The sequence below is a fragment of the Parasteatoda tepidariorum genome, chromosome 3 (genome assembly GCF_982258835.1).
Source record: "Parasteatoda tepidariorum strain Cologne lab strain chromosome 3, Ptep-v5.0, whole genome shotgun sequence".
Taxonomy (NCBI): domain Eukaryota; kingdom Metazoa; phylum Arthropoda; class Arachnida; order Araneae; family Theridiidae; genus Parasteatoda; species Parasteatoda tepidariorum.
This window is the reverse complement of record NC_141757.1, coordinates 35,027,158-35,045,621: the sequence shown is the minus strand read 5'-3', so window position 1 is coordinate 35,045,621 and position 18,464 is coordinate 35,027,158. Positions and strand designations below refer to the sequence as shown.

The following is an 18,464-nucleotide window of genomic DNA, read 5'->3' as shown; positions in this document are numbered from 1 at the left end:
AATTTAATTTGAGAAAACAGGATAAAACTCTTTCATGAAATAAGAATAAAGACCATTCTTTACCAAGTAGACCTACTTAAATATTGACGGAAGTGGAATCACGTGTCAATCGCAGATTATTAAGGCTCCGTCTATAAATTATATTAAATTTGGATGGGGGGGGGGTGAAAGAGTTTATAAAATTGTCTCTGTTTTTAACAAGGGATTGAGGTGTAATAATAAAGAAGATAATTATTATTGTTAAAATATTAAAATGAACAGATTAATGTTTTAACATTCCATATTTTTGTATTTTTTTTATCATTTTTCTCAACAAAACAGCTTTAGTCAATATTATTCTCAAAAATGTCTTAACGCAACTAGTTAAGAGCTAAATAATAAAATTTGAAATATGATTTATTGCGTTCGGTTTGTCTCTGAACTGATGAACTTATGTAATATAGCTTGGCATGTGATATGGGAGGTCTAAGGTATGATAAAGTATGACAATTTGCGTCTAAGGGGAGTCACACATGTTGAAAAAAATTAAAGAGTAGTATCATTAATCAACGGTCCCTAAAGCATTCAAATCAATCCGTTAGGTGATACTTAACTTTCTGTCCTCAAACATATATAAATGGTCCTTTTATGGCTTTTTATGTCCACAGTTTATAACCGTATTTGAAGTTATGCTATTTTGTATTTTTTTTGGTAAACTTGCACAAATGTAAGTATTTTAGATTAAAATTAGATATTTAAGTTTTTATTCAGATGAAAATAGAAAAAAATTAATCCATTTAAATAAACGTCTCTACCTTCAATAAAATTATTTTAAAAACAAATAAAACAAATAAAATGATTTTTCAAAAGCTTGATACTGTTGAACATTTAAAAGAAATTCTAGAATGGGAAAGTTTTACAAATTATATAGAAACTAATTTGTTGCTTAATTACACGAGTTTTCCCTAAGAAGCTATTGTTAATTTTTCCTTTAATGTCACTCGTTTCATACACCTATAAAACAGATAGACTTACAATAATTTAACCTGGTATCGTATCTATGACCATGAAAACGAATTGGAAAACATTAAGAGAAAGCATGGAAATATAATTGAGCACACACACCACAATAATTTTTGTCCTCATGATGAAACCACTTGACCTTATACATTTCACAGCTAAGTTAATTTAGTTAATTTATCTCTTTTTAGAGCTACAGTTTATTATATGTTATATAAATTACTTATTATATAAATGAACTTTCAGAATATTCTTTTCCTTAAAACACTATATTCCACTTTATTCATTTTAGAATCCGAATTTATACTTTTAATATGTTTTGAATGGCTTCATAGATTGACAATTGACTGGTTTTATTCATTTTACAAGTAAATATAAGAGAATAAGAACACAACTTAACCATAAAATATCGACTATCCAGAATTACTCATCATGAGCACTTTTTTTTAGTTGTAGTGCTAAAATATAGTAGGCGAAGTATTGGGCCAAAATTTTGTTTCCTTCCTCTCTCGTTTTACTCTCTCTCTCTCTCTAATATTTTCGAAAGAAAAAACTAATTTCTAATTAGTATTTCTTTTAGAATCAAATCAAATCGAATTTCGAAAAAAATTTAAAACTTCAGCAACTTGTCTTGAGTTAGTTGTGTTTATAACACACATTTGCTGATACAAAAGAGGGATTATGAAAGATTAATACAAATCGATTCCTTAAAAAGATCAAAGATTTTTAACGCTCAATTATTAGTTCTTTAATAATATCACCAAGCCTTTTACAATTGAAATCACCGGACCTTTTTTAATTGCAATAGCACATGAAAAAGATCAATGATATTATCAGAAGTATTAAAGCTGTTTAACCTTATCATAGGAGGAGCAAAGTTATAATCAAATCAGAAAGTTAAAAAGGAGGAAGCGGATTTATTTAAAGAGATGCAGATATTTTTCTCAAATTTTATTTTATTTTTCGATTCTTTGACACATGTAAAAACCTTTCCTCATAATGTTTTGAAAAATTTTAATATATATGGAAAGATATTTATGACTTTACAAGATCTTATACTCGCTCTTTTAGAGATGCGTGTAAAGAAGTTTATAAAGATGCCTTTTCCACAAGTAAAAAATTCCCTGAGATGAATTCTTAAATGTAATATATATTTTATAGTAATGTACTACCACAGGAATAGTTAATAAAAATGATTATTAAAAATAATTAATAAAAATCTACATAGCATATTTTTTGTTTTATGAAGTTAATACTAAATAGATATACTAAATAGATTTTCAGCTTACTTTCCAAGTGACTTTTATAGACTGCGCACCCGTTGAATGAACCTGCACATCTTTGGGTGTCCCAGAAGGAGCTATAAAACAAAGGAAGCTCATAAAAATGTGGTTAGATAAAATTGAAGTATATGTAAATCATTTGTACAATATTTCTACAATTCATCATAATTTATTAAAACTGCAACATGCATTTTTTTGTCCATTTCAAACGAACCTAATTTGTCTTTTTTTCATTGCTAGAGATTTATATCAAAATAATTAGAAATAAAGAAGATAATATGTAAATAGCAATTAAGAATGTCTGCTTTTACAACTTTCAGAGGACACGTTCTTCAAAACTATGCTTACAGGGAAGATTTTTTCACAGTAGTATGCGACACGTTATCGACAGGGCGGGCCCGAGGACATCGAAGAAGTCACTTCAGGCTCAGCGTCTGAACTTCGAAGCTTTTATTTTTATTTTTCCTTTTCTATAATTATTTTGTATTATTTTAGTGAATTACCTTTTAGTAGGAGAAATTTTCCTGGTTTATATATATTTTCTATAACTTATTAATAAAATTTCAGACCCTCACACCACTCTAGATGCCTTTCTTTTGTGATACTGTTCAGAAAAATTAAATAAAATATAAAAAAAAGGCTAAATAATAGTTTTATAGATATATTTTTTGTTTTCTTTCATTTGGACAGTAGTTTAGGTAAGCCCCTGAAGATGATGAATTTACACTTTAAAAGGGTCCGCATTAGAATAATTCAAAGGAACAAAAGCATGTTACATGGATGAAGCAAAAAGTGCATTGGTTCAGGGCTGAGATTAGAACTAGGCCCTCAATGATATCCAATAAAGATCATTTTTGTTTAAATGATGATTTCAAAAATTTCAATTTTGTTTTGATTAAAAAATATTTTTGGGAATGAATATTCGAAAACTTTGTCTTACATTTTATTTAAATAGATAAACGTAGTAGCCAAGTACCTATGCAGGACATTTAAATCTAAATTCATAGAAATCTAATCATTCCATTCATAGAAATCTAAATTGAAAGATAAGATTATTTTCAGTAAATAAAGCGGAACTATTTAAGGTAAACTTTTTTTTATTTCTAAGAGCCTCACTTTTTGTGAAACTAGTCCTAGTTATGAATTGTGTTGATTTGCATGGTTCTTTCATATGGTAAGTTTGCTAAAAATGCACATCAACGATGTTGATTTAAAAACCTGATTTCTGCCTTAATTTATGTTGAAAACATCCTTTCTATCAGAAAAAATGTTTAGTTTGATTTAAATGGTCAAATGCAAATTGGGTAAGGAGACATGAGATACAAAAAGAAAGAAAAAAAACATAATTACATCTTCTTTAGATAAATAAATAGTAAAGCCGACATATGGATTTAATAACGCAAAATTATTACATTATAAACAAAATCTCTTTCGAAATAATTTTCTGATTTTTTTTAAAAATTTTATAAATACTTTTGTGATTTTTTTTGTTAAATAAAAATAGTATTTTTTTCTGAACTTATTTAAGATGAGGATTCTGATCCATATAATTTATAACATGTATAGTCTGTATATTTATTATAAATGCCTCATAGTAGACTTACAGAAAAAACTCAAAAGAAATATTTTACTCAATCAATTTTTATCACTAGTCTTCTAAAGGGTAAAACAGAGATAGACTCGTATTGACTATATGCATCAAATCGCTACTTTATTAACAGAACTAATAAAAGTATTTATGAAAAGCAGCTCTGCTTGCATTTATGTTCGATATTTTATTAACTCAAAACAATAAATGGAAGGAAAATAGGGAGAAGTTCAAAATTCCCTCTTGTTTTAATATTGTCCACATTTTTGAAAAGTATTATAAATTACTTATTTCAACTACTTGTTTATAAATAAAAACATTAGTAATATGTAAATTATTAAGGAAATATGAGAATTACGTTTTATTTTAAAATAGGGAACTATTTGAAATAATAATGCCGATTTCGTTATAAAAATTTATCCAAAGCGGGTTCCTTCATTTATTTCATTTAAATATTTTCTTTACAGTTGTTAGGTAATGTAGATGCAAAATTGAATTTGTATGAAGTTTTTTCTGTTGTTCATGAAACTCAAAATACTTCTTTAAGCAATGTAGCATGTGGAAAATACTCCGTTATCAAAAAAAAAAAGTAGTTTAACCAAACTGTCAAGAATCCATAGAAATTTTGGGGAAAAAAAAGTCTGGTTCGATTAACATTGTTCGGAAAGCTCCGTAAGAAGTATTTTGAAAGCCAACAGAAGTAATAGTAACAATAATAATGGGAATAAGTATAATAATAAAGATATCTTATTACATGAAGAGGCTTTTTATAAGGATTGGTTTATTTATTTCGAATGCCATCATTTCGGAGTAGTTATTAGAAATTCTTATACCTGATCGCTGCATGTAGGAGTTATGTTCGTATTTTTTTCTTTCCTATTTCCTTGGTTTTCATTGGGAAAACATTGTGATCCAATTTAGGATAAATGATAGAAGTAGAAATTTTCTCAGATTATGGGAAAGAGAAACCTAACTATTAATGTAATGTATTATTTATAAAAGAAAGGAAAAAACATACTTTAGTAGTGAAATAAGCAATTTGTTTCACTGAGCATTGTATGAAATCATTTACGAGTATTTGATTACATCTTTCTAAGATATTTTCGATGCAAGGCCGGGTAAGGGCAGGGGCTACTTGGGCTATGGCTCGAAAGTTTAGGGGAATATGACTTTTTTTGTTATATTTTGAACATCTATATAAAAGCATTCGATATTTTGAGCAATTTTCACAGAATAAAAAAAGAAGTTTGATCATGTTCAAATACATCCCTCAATGATGACTTGCAAGGTAATCTTTCACGGCTTCCTTTTCTCAGTTCTCTAATTTTGTAGTACAATTTCTTTTTCAATTTGAATTCGATTGAAACCTGGTCTTTCAAAAAAAAAAGTCTCAAGCTAGTAGACTTTCGAATTTGTATCTTAGATCATGTTTAAATACATATAGTTTGTCTACGGTAAGAACTCCCCCCCCGCCACGAAGTCTGAATCCGCCTGCTACTGTGGAAACAAGAATAGCACATTTCAGGGAGGGTAGCTTCTTTAGCCGAAGAAAGTGATTCCCTTTCTCTTGCCGAGCCGAGCCAAACGCCTGTCATAAACAGTGACCCAACACCCCTACTTGAAATAGTTATACCTCGTTACTATAGTTACCGCCATCGGTCCAGACGAATGGCTAGGGGAGTTCTTACTTTAGACAAACTATAATTATCCGTATATTTTTTATATAATTTGGTTTATGAGAGATTATGATTTAATATTTTAAAGCATTTCTGCTAGAAGGACTTTTTGTGAATAATATTACTTCTCATGGTGGAATATCGCATTCCACGTGCTCATATGCTTAATTTTTTTTATATTTAAGACAGGATTTACAACAAATGGTATCATATGTAAGCTTTATCTCGTTATTTAGTATTCTTCCAATTATTCAACCATATTTTGATGTATCTAAACAAATCTCTTTTCCTTAGAGTTTCTTAAATGCAACTAGCCGTTAAACGCACTTGTTGAATTTTAGTATACTATATGCTTAAATCATCCTGTAATTGTAAATTTACTTTTTATTCTCAATATATTGTGCAGTAAAACTGTTATGTTTTGAAGAATGATTTTAGATCATTTTCAGCATAGGTTTATTCTTGAAATAAGGTATGATTTGATTAAAGTAGATGATTTTAAACTGATTTTATTAAATATTTACAATTTAAATTTCGTACCGAATGTCTTATAAAGTTAAGTATTATAGCATCACTCCATGCTCTACCTATACTTTAATGAAAATGCATTTTAGTATACTTATTAAAATAAAATTATTGAAAATAAGTATTTTAATATAATATTTATTTCCAAGCCAAACTTTAAGAACAGAATAAAAAAAAATATTTGAAGATATGTATACTAACCGTAAATATTTTAAAAACAACTGTTGAAAGAAATTTATTTATATATTTCCATACAGCTAAAAGAAAATTTTTAAGCCCTACGTCAGTCACTGGAGAGGAAAGGCGATAAAATTTAAGTTCCATCTACAGATAATCCACATTCCTTTGTTTAAACATGCAGATAAACTTTAAGTAAATGCAATGTAATCACCCAAAATGCAAAGAATGGAAGACGTTGATAAATTCTTGAGTATTTAATTCAATCCCACGCATTAAGGAGAAGCTTTTCCAGAAAACTCTTAACATGATAGGAACTTCAGATAGATAAGGAGATTAGATTCTTGGCAGGTTTCTTTATTCTTCATTTAAATGGACAGCAATTTTTTTTCAAACAAATAAATATAGAAAGGATCTATTCACTGCTATGCTATAAAAAGTGCGGCGTAATACCTATCCCATTTTGGAGTTGAAAACTCGGAAAAATTATGTCGAAGAATACTTTATTTTAAGCTAATACAGAATCGAGCGTTTATATACACTTTAAAGGCTGCAACTAAATATGAACACCAACAACTAATGAAGCTTGCACAAAGCTCAGATACATCTACTTCATGAATTATTTTCAGCAATATTAACGTACGTTTGGAAACCATCGGAATTTATCCTTTAATGTTTTGTTTTCCATAAATTTAAGAAATCTGCAATAAATTTAAAGCAATTAGATCCATTTATCACTCGCTAAAAGGCATAAATAGCAGGAAATCACGATGATTTTCTTATTTTTTTCGTAACAATTTACAATCCCTCTTATTGTGAAGATTTGATACAGAAAAAAAAGGAAAATGATTTAGAGGTGAATAATAACTATTCAAGATAGAAGATACGGAAAATGGATAATTTTATACACAGTAAAGGTACAGTGCCAAATCAAAATGACACTTCATCCTTAACTCTAACCTCTTTCTATAGAAACAGTTTCTGATGTAAAATATAACAAGAGAAAAAAATACAGCAAATTTTATTTCTTTCAGAAAATACGTGTTAAAAAATGCAAGTTTAAGAAGTATAAGTATATCATAAAGGAGGCAAGAGAGTTGCTATCTTTAGATTGTCCTCGCAAGAATTGTTCTTCATTTACCGTTTTGAAAATTTATTTTTCTATTATTCAGTTCTCGCTGCATAGTTCATCATTGCACTTTTGCAATACCTGTTTCAATAGCACTAAACCAATAACCGGAAGTAGAGCGCTGTAAGTAGTGAAACTACTGTTGTCGCTATTTTTTTTCGTAGTTTGTAGTGTAGTGTGCTACTTTCTTAAAGAGTATATAGAACAGTTGGTTTATAGAAGTTAGTTTATAGAATGCTTTCTATATACTATATACTTTTTTAAAAAGTATATACAACAGTCGGCTTATAGAAGTTGGTTTATAAAACACCAGTGAGTAGTGCGATACAAAAATATAGTAGTTTTGTAGTTTGTAGCTATTCCTGGCAACTGCTTTTTGCATTAATTTAGTATATGAACAGGGTTTTAACAGAGCTAATTTTAGGAATTTGATGGGTATAAATCTTCACTGGTCCGTCAAAGGACCTAATTTTAAATGAGTTAACAAGAATTGCGTATTTAGAGTCTCGTATAACTACTATTTAAGTTAGCCATTATGAATAATACTTTCACATGCGAACGTACACTCGTAAAACAGTGATGTTATTTCAAGGGAAGGAAACGTATATTTTCAATGTACTTAATTTCTTAGAGAAAGTAAAAGAGTATTAACGAAATTGCAAGTATTTGATAATTTACTATCATCTCTTAGATTAAATGTTCGCTGTCAAGAAGGGCATAAAAAGTTGAAGACTAACTGAACAAATTCAAAAAAAATGTTTTAGAATAACAAAATGTCTCATATAAATCTGAATTAATATTTCTAAATAATTCTTCATGTTTAATATAAGTCAATTTTTTTTATTCAAAACTATTTTGAACGTAACATGTAAATTAATTCCCCGAGAAGTGTTAATCATACAGGTGAAAATTAATTTCTACGTTTGGTCCCTTAATGTAGCACAGTAGTCACTACAATTTAAAAGTAGTTTGTAGTCACTACATTTAAAAAAAAAGTAGTTGCAGTTGTAGTTAATTTCACTTGTAACAAAGTAATTGTAAGCGTAATTAACAACAAAAATAATGAAGTTTTTCCAACGACTGAACTAAGTTATACTCTTTGCAAACAGAATAGGCATTTCAAGGTCACCCGATTTCTTCACTCCCTACACTTTTCCTTCTCTGCTACCATGGTGTCGGAAAATCTTGCTTTTCTACTGCAGTACTTTTCCGTAAGAAGTTGAAAAAAAACTGATATGAGAAAAAAGCGAATCTTGCTGAAAACCTAGAAACAGAGGGGAGAAAATGTGAGCATATCGCGAGACTTTGAAACGCCCATTCTATTTGTATCGAGTAAAATAAACACCATAATTATTGTTGTCATTTTATTCATATTGACTACCTTCTTCTTCAGTTGTTATGTTGATGACGGCACTGGGCTTGCTTTGTCCAATCGCGTTCTCGGAGAGAACTCTTACGAAATACAAAGTGACTGGAGTGAGTGCTCGAAGAGTCGCGCTATTTTCTGCTCCAGACACAATCAGCTGCGACGTCTGCCCGTTCCAATGAGTATCTGAAATGACACGCATGATTTCTTTTCACAAAATTTAATATGCCTCTATTAACTACGTCAGTCGTCGGTGACAAAAACTGAACTTCTCGTTTCAGCCAGGTCCGTCACCGATGACTGGCAGTGTACATAATTTGTAGCAAAATATCGGATAAAACTAAACATTTACATAATTTTAAGTAATTATTGAAAATTTAATTCAAATGTCCTGAATTTGCATTAAATACAAATCAAATTTGTTTTTATTTCAATCTGTTAGAGGTGAAATTCACAGTGTTACATACTACAATACGTGCGCTTCTAAGCAACGAACATTGCTTGACGCGTGACGTCCAAAGTGTTAATAAAGTGTTCTAATAATTTTTATGACAAGAAAATATATTAAAAAAAATAAGACAGTTGATCACAAATGAACTAAATAATCAGGGAACAATACATTTTATGAAGTACTTTTTTTTAAAATCAATGTTATATAATTTTTAAAATTACGTCTAAAAATTTTAATTTTCTAAACTGGAAAAAATCGATCCAATCTTTTCAAAATACAACTTTAAGTGTGAAACTAATAAGCTTAAAATTCCAAAACTTAATGACTTAAAAAATCATTTTAGAGTCATAAAATTATGTGAGGGGGACGTGTGCTACATTGCACGAAATATTTACAGAATTCAATCGGAAATCATTTTATATACATTAGCTCTTACTTTACATAAATTATTTATAATATCGCATTATTTTATTAAAATTAGGGTAAGTAAATATTACAGGATACTTCCATTTGAGTTCAATGCTTTAAAACCAAAAAAGGAATGTACAATTATTTGGTTACGGATTTTCGCTTTAAACAATAAAATCAGTTAAACAAAATAAATGAATAAGCATCAATACATTAAAGAAGAGAAGTTGCTTTAAAATCATGTGATTATAATTTATATTTATGAATTATTATTTTACATTTATAAGTTCAGCATTGCCTGACAAGAAAAATTAATTCACATAAAAAAAATTGAAACTTGGTTAAGATTCTGAAATGTTGTACCAAATATTTATCAAGGCTTAGAAACATTTTTAAAGTATTGTTTATAATTTATTGGATTGCTAAAATTCTAGAAAATCGAATATTTTGTCAAGATTTCTGTAAAACTTCTAAACTACGATCAGAAAAAATAAGTACTTTTCATACCAGACTACAATTTTATAGCATAAAAATATACTTATATCATAATTTAAGATCAAGGGTCAGAATGCTTATGTCCTTAAAGCTGATTCTGAAATATAGGAGCAATTTGTGCTGATAAGAACCCCAGCACGGCTCCTCTTCACTCTGTAATAGTTTTCGAGAAAAATCGATTTTTCACATTACTAATTTGTCAAATCTTTAAGATGGTGATTCAATCACCATCTTGGTCTCCTGAAAAACTGCCATAGACCATTATCTGCCTTTGATCGTTCATCGTCAAATATTTTTCTAATGGTTAGAGCTATTTTTATTTACAGTATTTAAATATCAATATAAAAGAAGGAAATATAATTATAAATTACCTGATAATGTTTGATATTGAACAATACTTCCTGTAATATGGCTGTTTCCGTTATGAGCTACATCCCAAATCAAGCTCACAGATCTGCTGGTCGTGTTGGTCACTGTCACGTTAGATGGAGCGTCTGGAAAACCTATGAGAAAGATAATATATATATATATATATATATATATATATATATATATATATATATATATATATATATATATATATATATATATATATATATATATATGTATGTATGTATGTATGTATGTATGTATGTATACACACATAAATCTTGAAATAAGCGCTGAGTGGCCAGTTTGTTACGACCCCCCTGAAAGTTATATGAGAATGAGCTATTGCGTCACAGCTGGTTTGCTTCAAGATATTTCATGTGCCATTTCATGTAGCCTGGATCATACAAAAATCATATCATACAGAAGAATCATGCAAAAAGAATCATACAAAGAATATAGAACGAACATATATGAATCATACAAATATGAACCATACAAAGAATAGAAGTAGAAATTATACAAAAAAAAGTTTCTGATCAAATAACTGCAGTGTTAATAATGATAGGTTACTTTTAAGAAGAAATTGCATCCTATCATATTACTATTACTGCAACAAAATTGGTTTGAGGAAGATGATGGAGACTCCATTTGTCCCTTTCAATTTCTAGATCTTAAGCTTGTTCGGCGTTTGTGGGATGAAGTCGAAAAAGTCTAGAAGCTCAAACGTCGAGACTCAAACTATTGCTTATGATTTTCCTTCTAATGAACTATAAACATCTTTTAGACTCCATTTCGTGAGGAATCAATGAAGTATTAAAAAGGGGAAAAAAGATAGTTAGTTGAGACATTATTGGTTATAATAATGAATTTATTTTGCTAGTAATGAAGTGAAATCAAAAAAATTCCAGTCGAAATAGGGTATACGAAGAACATATTTCCAACGTTTTCTAATTCTTGCACTCTTAAGAAATTTTTGTAAAATTCTCAGGTAAAACAGAGCGACGAACCAATCAGATCACTCTTAACTTCAGTATAAACACAATTTAAAAAAATTATCTGAGTATCCTCAATTACACTTAAATTTTATATTTTGAAACCTGGCAACTGAGTTATGAAAATATTTAAAGACATTTTTCTAAGTTGAGCGTAAGTGCTTGACTTCTTTCACACTTCTCCCTTTATATGTTCTTGTGTTTTACTTTGAACTTTTCTCTTGTTTTTACTTGATTAAATTATATAAAAATGTTTTAATTTGAATTTTGATGTACATTTATAAATACAGTAGGGAGCATTAGTTGTACACGATGTGGTTTTCTTTTCTACTTTTTTCTGTAAACAAAATTTCTTAATGATATAAATTAGTAATTTGTTAGTCGTTCTACACGGAGAGCAACTAATAATAGACTTGAAAATTTAGAATTTAATGAACACAAAACTAGAATTCATAAATTGAAATCCATAGTTTTGTAACAATTCAGTTTTTTTTTAAAACTTTGATCGAAATTAAACAATTTAAAATAAGAAAATATAATTTTTTTAATGCTTTTTTGAATATCCCTTTGTTGTGATGACAGCAGCACACCGTCTCTGCGGGGAATTAACGAGGCCCTTCAAAAAATGAATCCTTCCCCCGATTTTTCTTCCGAAAAATTCCAAAAGGTGTTTTATTGAATTCAGGTTAGGTAATTTACTCGGCCAGTTCACAGTTTTAACTTTATTAGCAGTTAACTAACTTGTCACAATTTGCGAGGTGTGCTTAGGAGCATTATTCTGCTGAAATATTAATTAACGAGGCATATTTTTACGAGCTTGAGGTAACACGTGAATTTCTAAAATGTTTTTATAAGCAAATTAATCCATTGTTCCATTGTTGCTCAGATCGATCCATTGTTCCATTATTACCCACATTGATTCATTGTTCCTACATTGTTGATGTGCATGACATTGTTCCATCGTTACTCACACTGATCCATTGTTCTATTGTTACCCTAATTGATCCATTGTTCCATCGTTACCCAAATTGATCCATTGTTCCTACATTGTTGATGTGTACGAGGGAGTGTTGCTATTATGATGAAAAGCCCCCAAGACCGCTGCTGATTCGTTTCCGTGCTTCACTGTTCATCTTCAGTTTCGGGGATCCATTCTGGTACTTTTTGGATGACGAATAGAGCGTCGACAATCATGATTTTTTTCTTTTTTTTTCTTTTTTCAAAATGAATTTGGATTCATTATTTCAAAAGGTCCTAACTTTAGTTGTCTTGTTTTGTGCTTCTTTGCAAATTTCTAATTAGATCATCCTATTCTTTGTTCGGAAGAGAAGTTTTTCACAGGAACCTGTAGGAACTATGTTCGAACCCACATACTTTGCGCGATATTCCTTTTCTTTAGCTTCTGAGCTATAGGAACACTATTCTGTGAGAAATTATTACATACATTTAAGTCAACTATTGAAAACATAAATTTTGTTAGACCGTCTCAATAATTTTTCAAATTCTAGTTTGCTGTTTGTTAATCACATAGTCGCTTTGGTAGATGTTCGAAATATATACTAGGTCTAGTAAAGTGCCACTGCCCGGTATACAATTGCCCAGTATGCCGTACATCAATGTTGTTTTTGACGTTCAGTGTCATCACTGCCCGGTATAAATTTGCCCAGTATGCCCTACATCAATGTTTTTTTAAGGTCACGTGTCCCTGCCCAGCATGCATTTAGCCGGTACTCTGAACACTCATGTTTCTCCTAATCTAATCCACTCTCTCTCTGTACATCTATCAATCTATATATATATATATATATATATATATATATATATATATATATATATATATATATATATATAGATAGATAGATAGATAGATAGATTCAATTAGTAATGTTCTATTTACACAGTATATTTTAATTTCAAGTTGCTGTTAGTTATCCATTGTATAATATTCAGCTTGTTAAACACATATTATGAAGGAAAGCTTGGAAAATTTGAATGATAACTTTCTGTATAGTGCCTTCTTTTATAATTTTAAAATAAAAATCCATTTATAGTAAATGAGATTTAGACAGAGCATATTGACTTTATGTTCAAAGTTTCCATGTTTTAATTATGAAAGCTGCTAAATCTCAAATATTCGTTACGAAGGACGACCGAAGCAATTTAAAAAGCTATTTCTAAATTAAACTTGAAATTCGAAACCAAAGCGATGAAACTTATTTTTCCAGTCCAGCCACCGTTTGTGAAACTAAATTAAAACAGCTTTTCTCTGGTTAGAGCAAAATGTCATTTAATGTCGCAGATAATCGGGCATTACGTTTATTTAATTTTATATTCATTAATTTAAATTATGCCTGATAACAAATTCCGAAAGCAAATTAGAAGCTTGAATCGAACATTTAATTGCAATTACGTTCTATTTCTGAAAATGGGTGATTATAAATATTGTGACAATTGAATACGAATTAAAATGGATTTTAGTTCGTATGACTAATTTATTAATTCAGAATTGCCGCATTACGATTCAGCCTGCCTCTCAGATGATTTATAGTTTTTCACATAAATTGTTTAGTTTAAGCAAATATCTTAAATTTAACTTATAAATTGCTGATTTATCTATACATTCTAAAGTATCTAAATAGAAAACCTTATATTCTGATTTATAATTACATGCTCTTATCAGATATTTAATTACGCAGGTTTTGTGGTCAGAAATGGCACATTACAAATAGTAAAACTACTGTAGTTGCTACTTTTCTTTGTAGTTTGTATTTTAGTGTGCTACTTTTTCGTAAAAGAGTAGTATAGTGAGTAGCGTGATACAAAGAAACAGTAGTTTATAGTGATTCCTAGAAACTACTTTTAGCGTTTAGTTTAGAAAAGAACCACAGTTCTAACACAGCTAAATTTTTGATTTATACAAATCTTCATGGCTCTGTCAATGGATGCATTGAAAATGACCCTGTGCTGCAGCTGAGCGTTAACAGAAATTACGTATTTAAAATCACATATAACTAATATTTAAACTATCAATTGCGAAAAATAGATAATTAATCACTTTGGTTGCCCTTTCACATGCGAATACACAATCGTGAAACATTTGTGTAATTTCAAAGGAAATGGGACGCATTTTCGATGTACTTAATTGCTTGGACGAAAAAAAAGAGCATAAAGAAAGCAACAAATTGCAAGTATTTGATAATTTCGCATTTCTTAAATTAAATATTTGCTGTTGAAAAAGGTAAAAGAAGTTGAAAGATGAATGAACAAATTCATAAGAAAAGTTTTGGAATAACAAACTGACTCATGTAAACATGAACAAATATTTCTTAATTATTTTTCTTATATTTAATGTAAGCCGATACCATATTCAAAATCATTTTGAACATAAGGGTAAAAGAAGTTCTTCATACTGTATTCTAGCGACCAATGTGCAGGATTTTTTTTTGTAAATCATGATATTTTAACATAGATTGTTTGTTGAAGAAACGCACTTTTTTCTTTTTATCATAAGTCAGCTTCATTAAAGAATATGCACATACTTTTATAGACCATTGAATGTCAAGATCAAAACGATATCAATGATTAAAATTACGTTCATAATTTAAAAAATTCATTTATCTAAGCAATTATTCATTAATCCAATAGATTTTCACAATCTTTTGATTATTCAAGTAGGAAAATTGTATCGTAAAAATATTAAAGCTCATGTATTTAAAATATCATGAATAAGTTCATTTTTTTCTACCGTTTAAATTTGTAATAAACTAGTTTTTTTGAAGGGACATTCAGAATTTTCATTTTTTGTTTACCTATAATACTCATTGATAGCTACAAATATTTTTTTTTATCTAACTAATAAAATTATAATGAAAACTGCAGTAGAAATCAATACATAATAACATCTTTTTACAACTAATTTTTACTAATAGTCACTTAATGAACTAGATTGTTTGAAATCAAGCGACAAAAAATTGCTTTAGAATGTTCCTGTGTTCGATGCAAGATTTTAAATCGCATTTTCCCATAACAATTTTTAAATGAATTTAATAGTATTTCTACCTTTTTAATATAATTGAAAATAATCTGAATAAAGAATGTAAGCAAATTTTTATTTACTTCAAAAAATTATCATAAACTTTAATGGTTCTCATAATTATTAGGAATTAACGTTTAAGTTTAAAATAAACATTTAAAATTGAATTCGCTGTAAAATTTTTTATGTAAAATTGTATGTATAAAATTATATATATATATATATATATATATATATATATATATATATATATATATATATATATATATATATATATATATATATATATATATATATATATATATATATATATATATATATATATATATATATATATATATATATATATATATATATATATATATATATTTACATAAATTCAATTAGTTGATATTCTATTTACACTACTTACTTTAATTTTAAATTAATGATAATTATTCATTTTATTATGTTCAGCTTGTTAAACAACTATTTAGGGACTTACTTTATTATTTTAATATAAAAATTTATTTATAGTAAATGAGATTTAGATAGAGCATATTGACTTTAAGTTCAAAGTTTTCATGTTTCAATTATAAAGGCTGCTAAATCTCAAATATTCGTTACGATAGACGACTGAAGCAATTTAAAAAGCTATTTCTAAATTAAATTTTAATTAGAAACCAAAGCGATGAAACTTATTTTTCCAGTTCAGCCATCGTTTGTGAAACTAAAAAGGGTGATTATAAATATTGTGACAATTGAATACGAATTAAATAGATTTTAGTTCGCATGACCAATTTATTAATTCAAAATTATCGTATTATGATTCAGCCTGCCACTCAGATGATTTATAGTTTTTCACATAAATTGTTTAATTTAAGTAAGTATCTCAAATTTAACATATAAATTGCTGATTTAACGATATATTCTAAGGTATCTAAATAGAAAATCTTATATTCTGCTTTACAATTACAGGCTCTTATCAGATATTTAATTACGCAGGTTTTGTGCTCAAAAGTGGCACATTACAAATAGTAAAACTACTGTAGTTGCTACTTTTCTTTGTAGTTTGTGTTTTAGTGTGCTACTTTTTTTTTTTTTAAAGAGTAGTATAGTGAGTAGCGTGATAAAAAGAAACAGTTGTTTATAGTGATTCCTGGAAACTACTTTTAGCGTTTAGTTTAGAAAAGAAACACGTTTCAAACGTAACTAATTTTTGATGGGTACAAATCTTCATGGGTCTGTCAATAGATGCAATGCAAATGACCCTGGGCTGCAGCTGAACGCTGGGCTGCAGCTGAATATATATATATATTCAGCTGCAGCCCAGCAAGCATTGTGGAATGAAGCATACTAGTACAATTAAATAGAGTATTGCTGTTTTTGGATGTTTAAAGTTCTTTTTTTTTAATTAAACTAATTTTAAACAATGTCATCAACAAGAAGAACTAATTGGACATCTACAAAAAGAAAACGAATTGTCATATAGAGAGAAAATGGCCTCTCTTTTGCTGAAATTGCAAGACAAGTTGGTGGTTCAGTGACTTGTTCTGGTGTACGAAAATTCTGCTTAGGTTATGAAAAAACGAAATCAGTGGAAAATAAAGCCAAATCAGGCCGAAAAAAAAATGCACAAGTGCTACTGCCAATAGAAAAATTAAACGGCTATGGATAGAAACGGCTTTAAGATAGAAAAATTTCGTCAGATGCCATTAGATGTGAAATTAATGCAGCGGGTATTGCAGTAAGTTCAAGAACGATAAGAAGAAGGTTATCAGGATTTGGACTACAGGCTAGAATCTTAAGGAAAAAAACCATATTTAAATCAAAAGCAACGCGAAAAACGAGTTAAGTGGGCAAAAGAACACATTAAATGGTCAAAAAATCAATGGAAGCAAGTAATCTGGAGCGATGAGAGTAAAATATCGCTCTTTGGTAGTGATGGTAGAAAATACGTGAGACGCAGAGTAGGTGAAGCACTTCATCCTGATTTGCATAGAAGCAATTGCAAAAAACCCAACAAATGTCATGATTTGGGCATGATGTCAGAAGATGGTTTGGGCCGAATTCAAGTGATTGATGGCAACCTGAATGCCAAAAAATACATCGAAACTGTCCTGAAACCTAAATTGATACCTTCCATCAAGGATCTCTTCCCCAACAACGCACCATTCATTTTTCAGCAGGATTCAGCTCCATGCCACACAGCAAAAGTATGCAAAGCATGGTTTCAAAATAAAGGCATAGATATATTAAAATGGCCAGGAAACAGCCCTGATCTCAATCCAATTGAAAATTTGCGGCGACGTTTGAAAATTCGTGCACGAAAAAAACGTCCATCCAATAAAACTCAACTTATTGAAGCTACAATTGATTCTTGGCACCATATGATTACGAAAGATGAACTCCAAACTCTCTCTCTCTCTCTCTCTCTGTATATATATATATATATATATATATATATATATATATATATATATATATATATATATATATATATATATATATATATACATATATATATATATATATATATATATATATATATATATATATATATATATATATATATATATATATATATATATATATATATATATATATACATATATATATATATATATATATATATATATATATATATATATATATATATATATATATATATATATATATATATATATATATATATATATATATATAAACACAAATTAACATGAAAAACATGAATAAAATAAAAAACTAAATGGTAGAGAAACAAGAATGGTAAAAGCAAATAGTCGTTATCAAGACACATCTAATTGCTATAAATGCGATATTTCTGAATATATATATATATATATATATATATATATATATATATATATATATATATATATATATATATATATATATATATATATATACAGTCAAATCACATTAATGTGACCACCACCTACTTTCGACGTCAACGTGAAATAACCAATCACAGAGTGCAGGTGGCAGCAC

The 18,464-nt window shown here is 28.6% G+C and overlaps 1 protein-coding gene across 2 annotated transcripts in view; it reads right to left on the bottom strand.

The window, feature by feature from the left end:
* LOC107449821 (cell adhesion molecule Dscam1) overlaps window positions 1-18,464 on the bottom strand; it is a 383,590-nt gene that overhangs the window by 31,205 nt on the left and 333,921 nt on the right. For both annotated transcript variants that reach the window (XM_071177996.2, XM_071177997.2), the window contains exons 15-17: window positions 10,469-10,600; window positions 8,759-8,929; window positions 2,289-2,359 (exon numbers count right to left, since the gene is read on the bottom strand). In XM_071177996.2, the coding sequence (XP_071034097.2) occupies window positions 2,289-2,359; window positions 8,759-8,929; window positions 10,469-10,600 (374 nt within the window). The remainder of the gene's footprint in view (window positions 1-2,288; window positions 2,360-8,758; window positions 8,930-10,468; window positions 10,601-18,464) is intronic.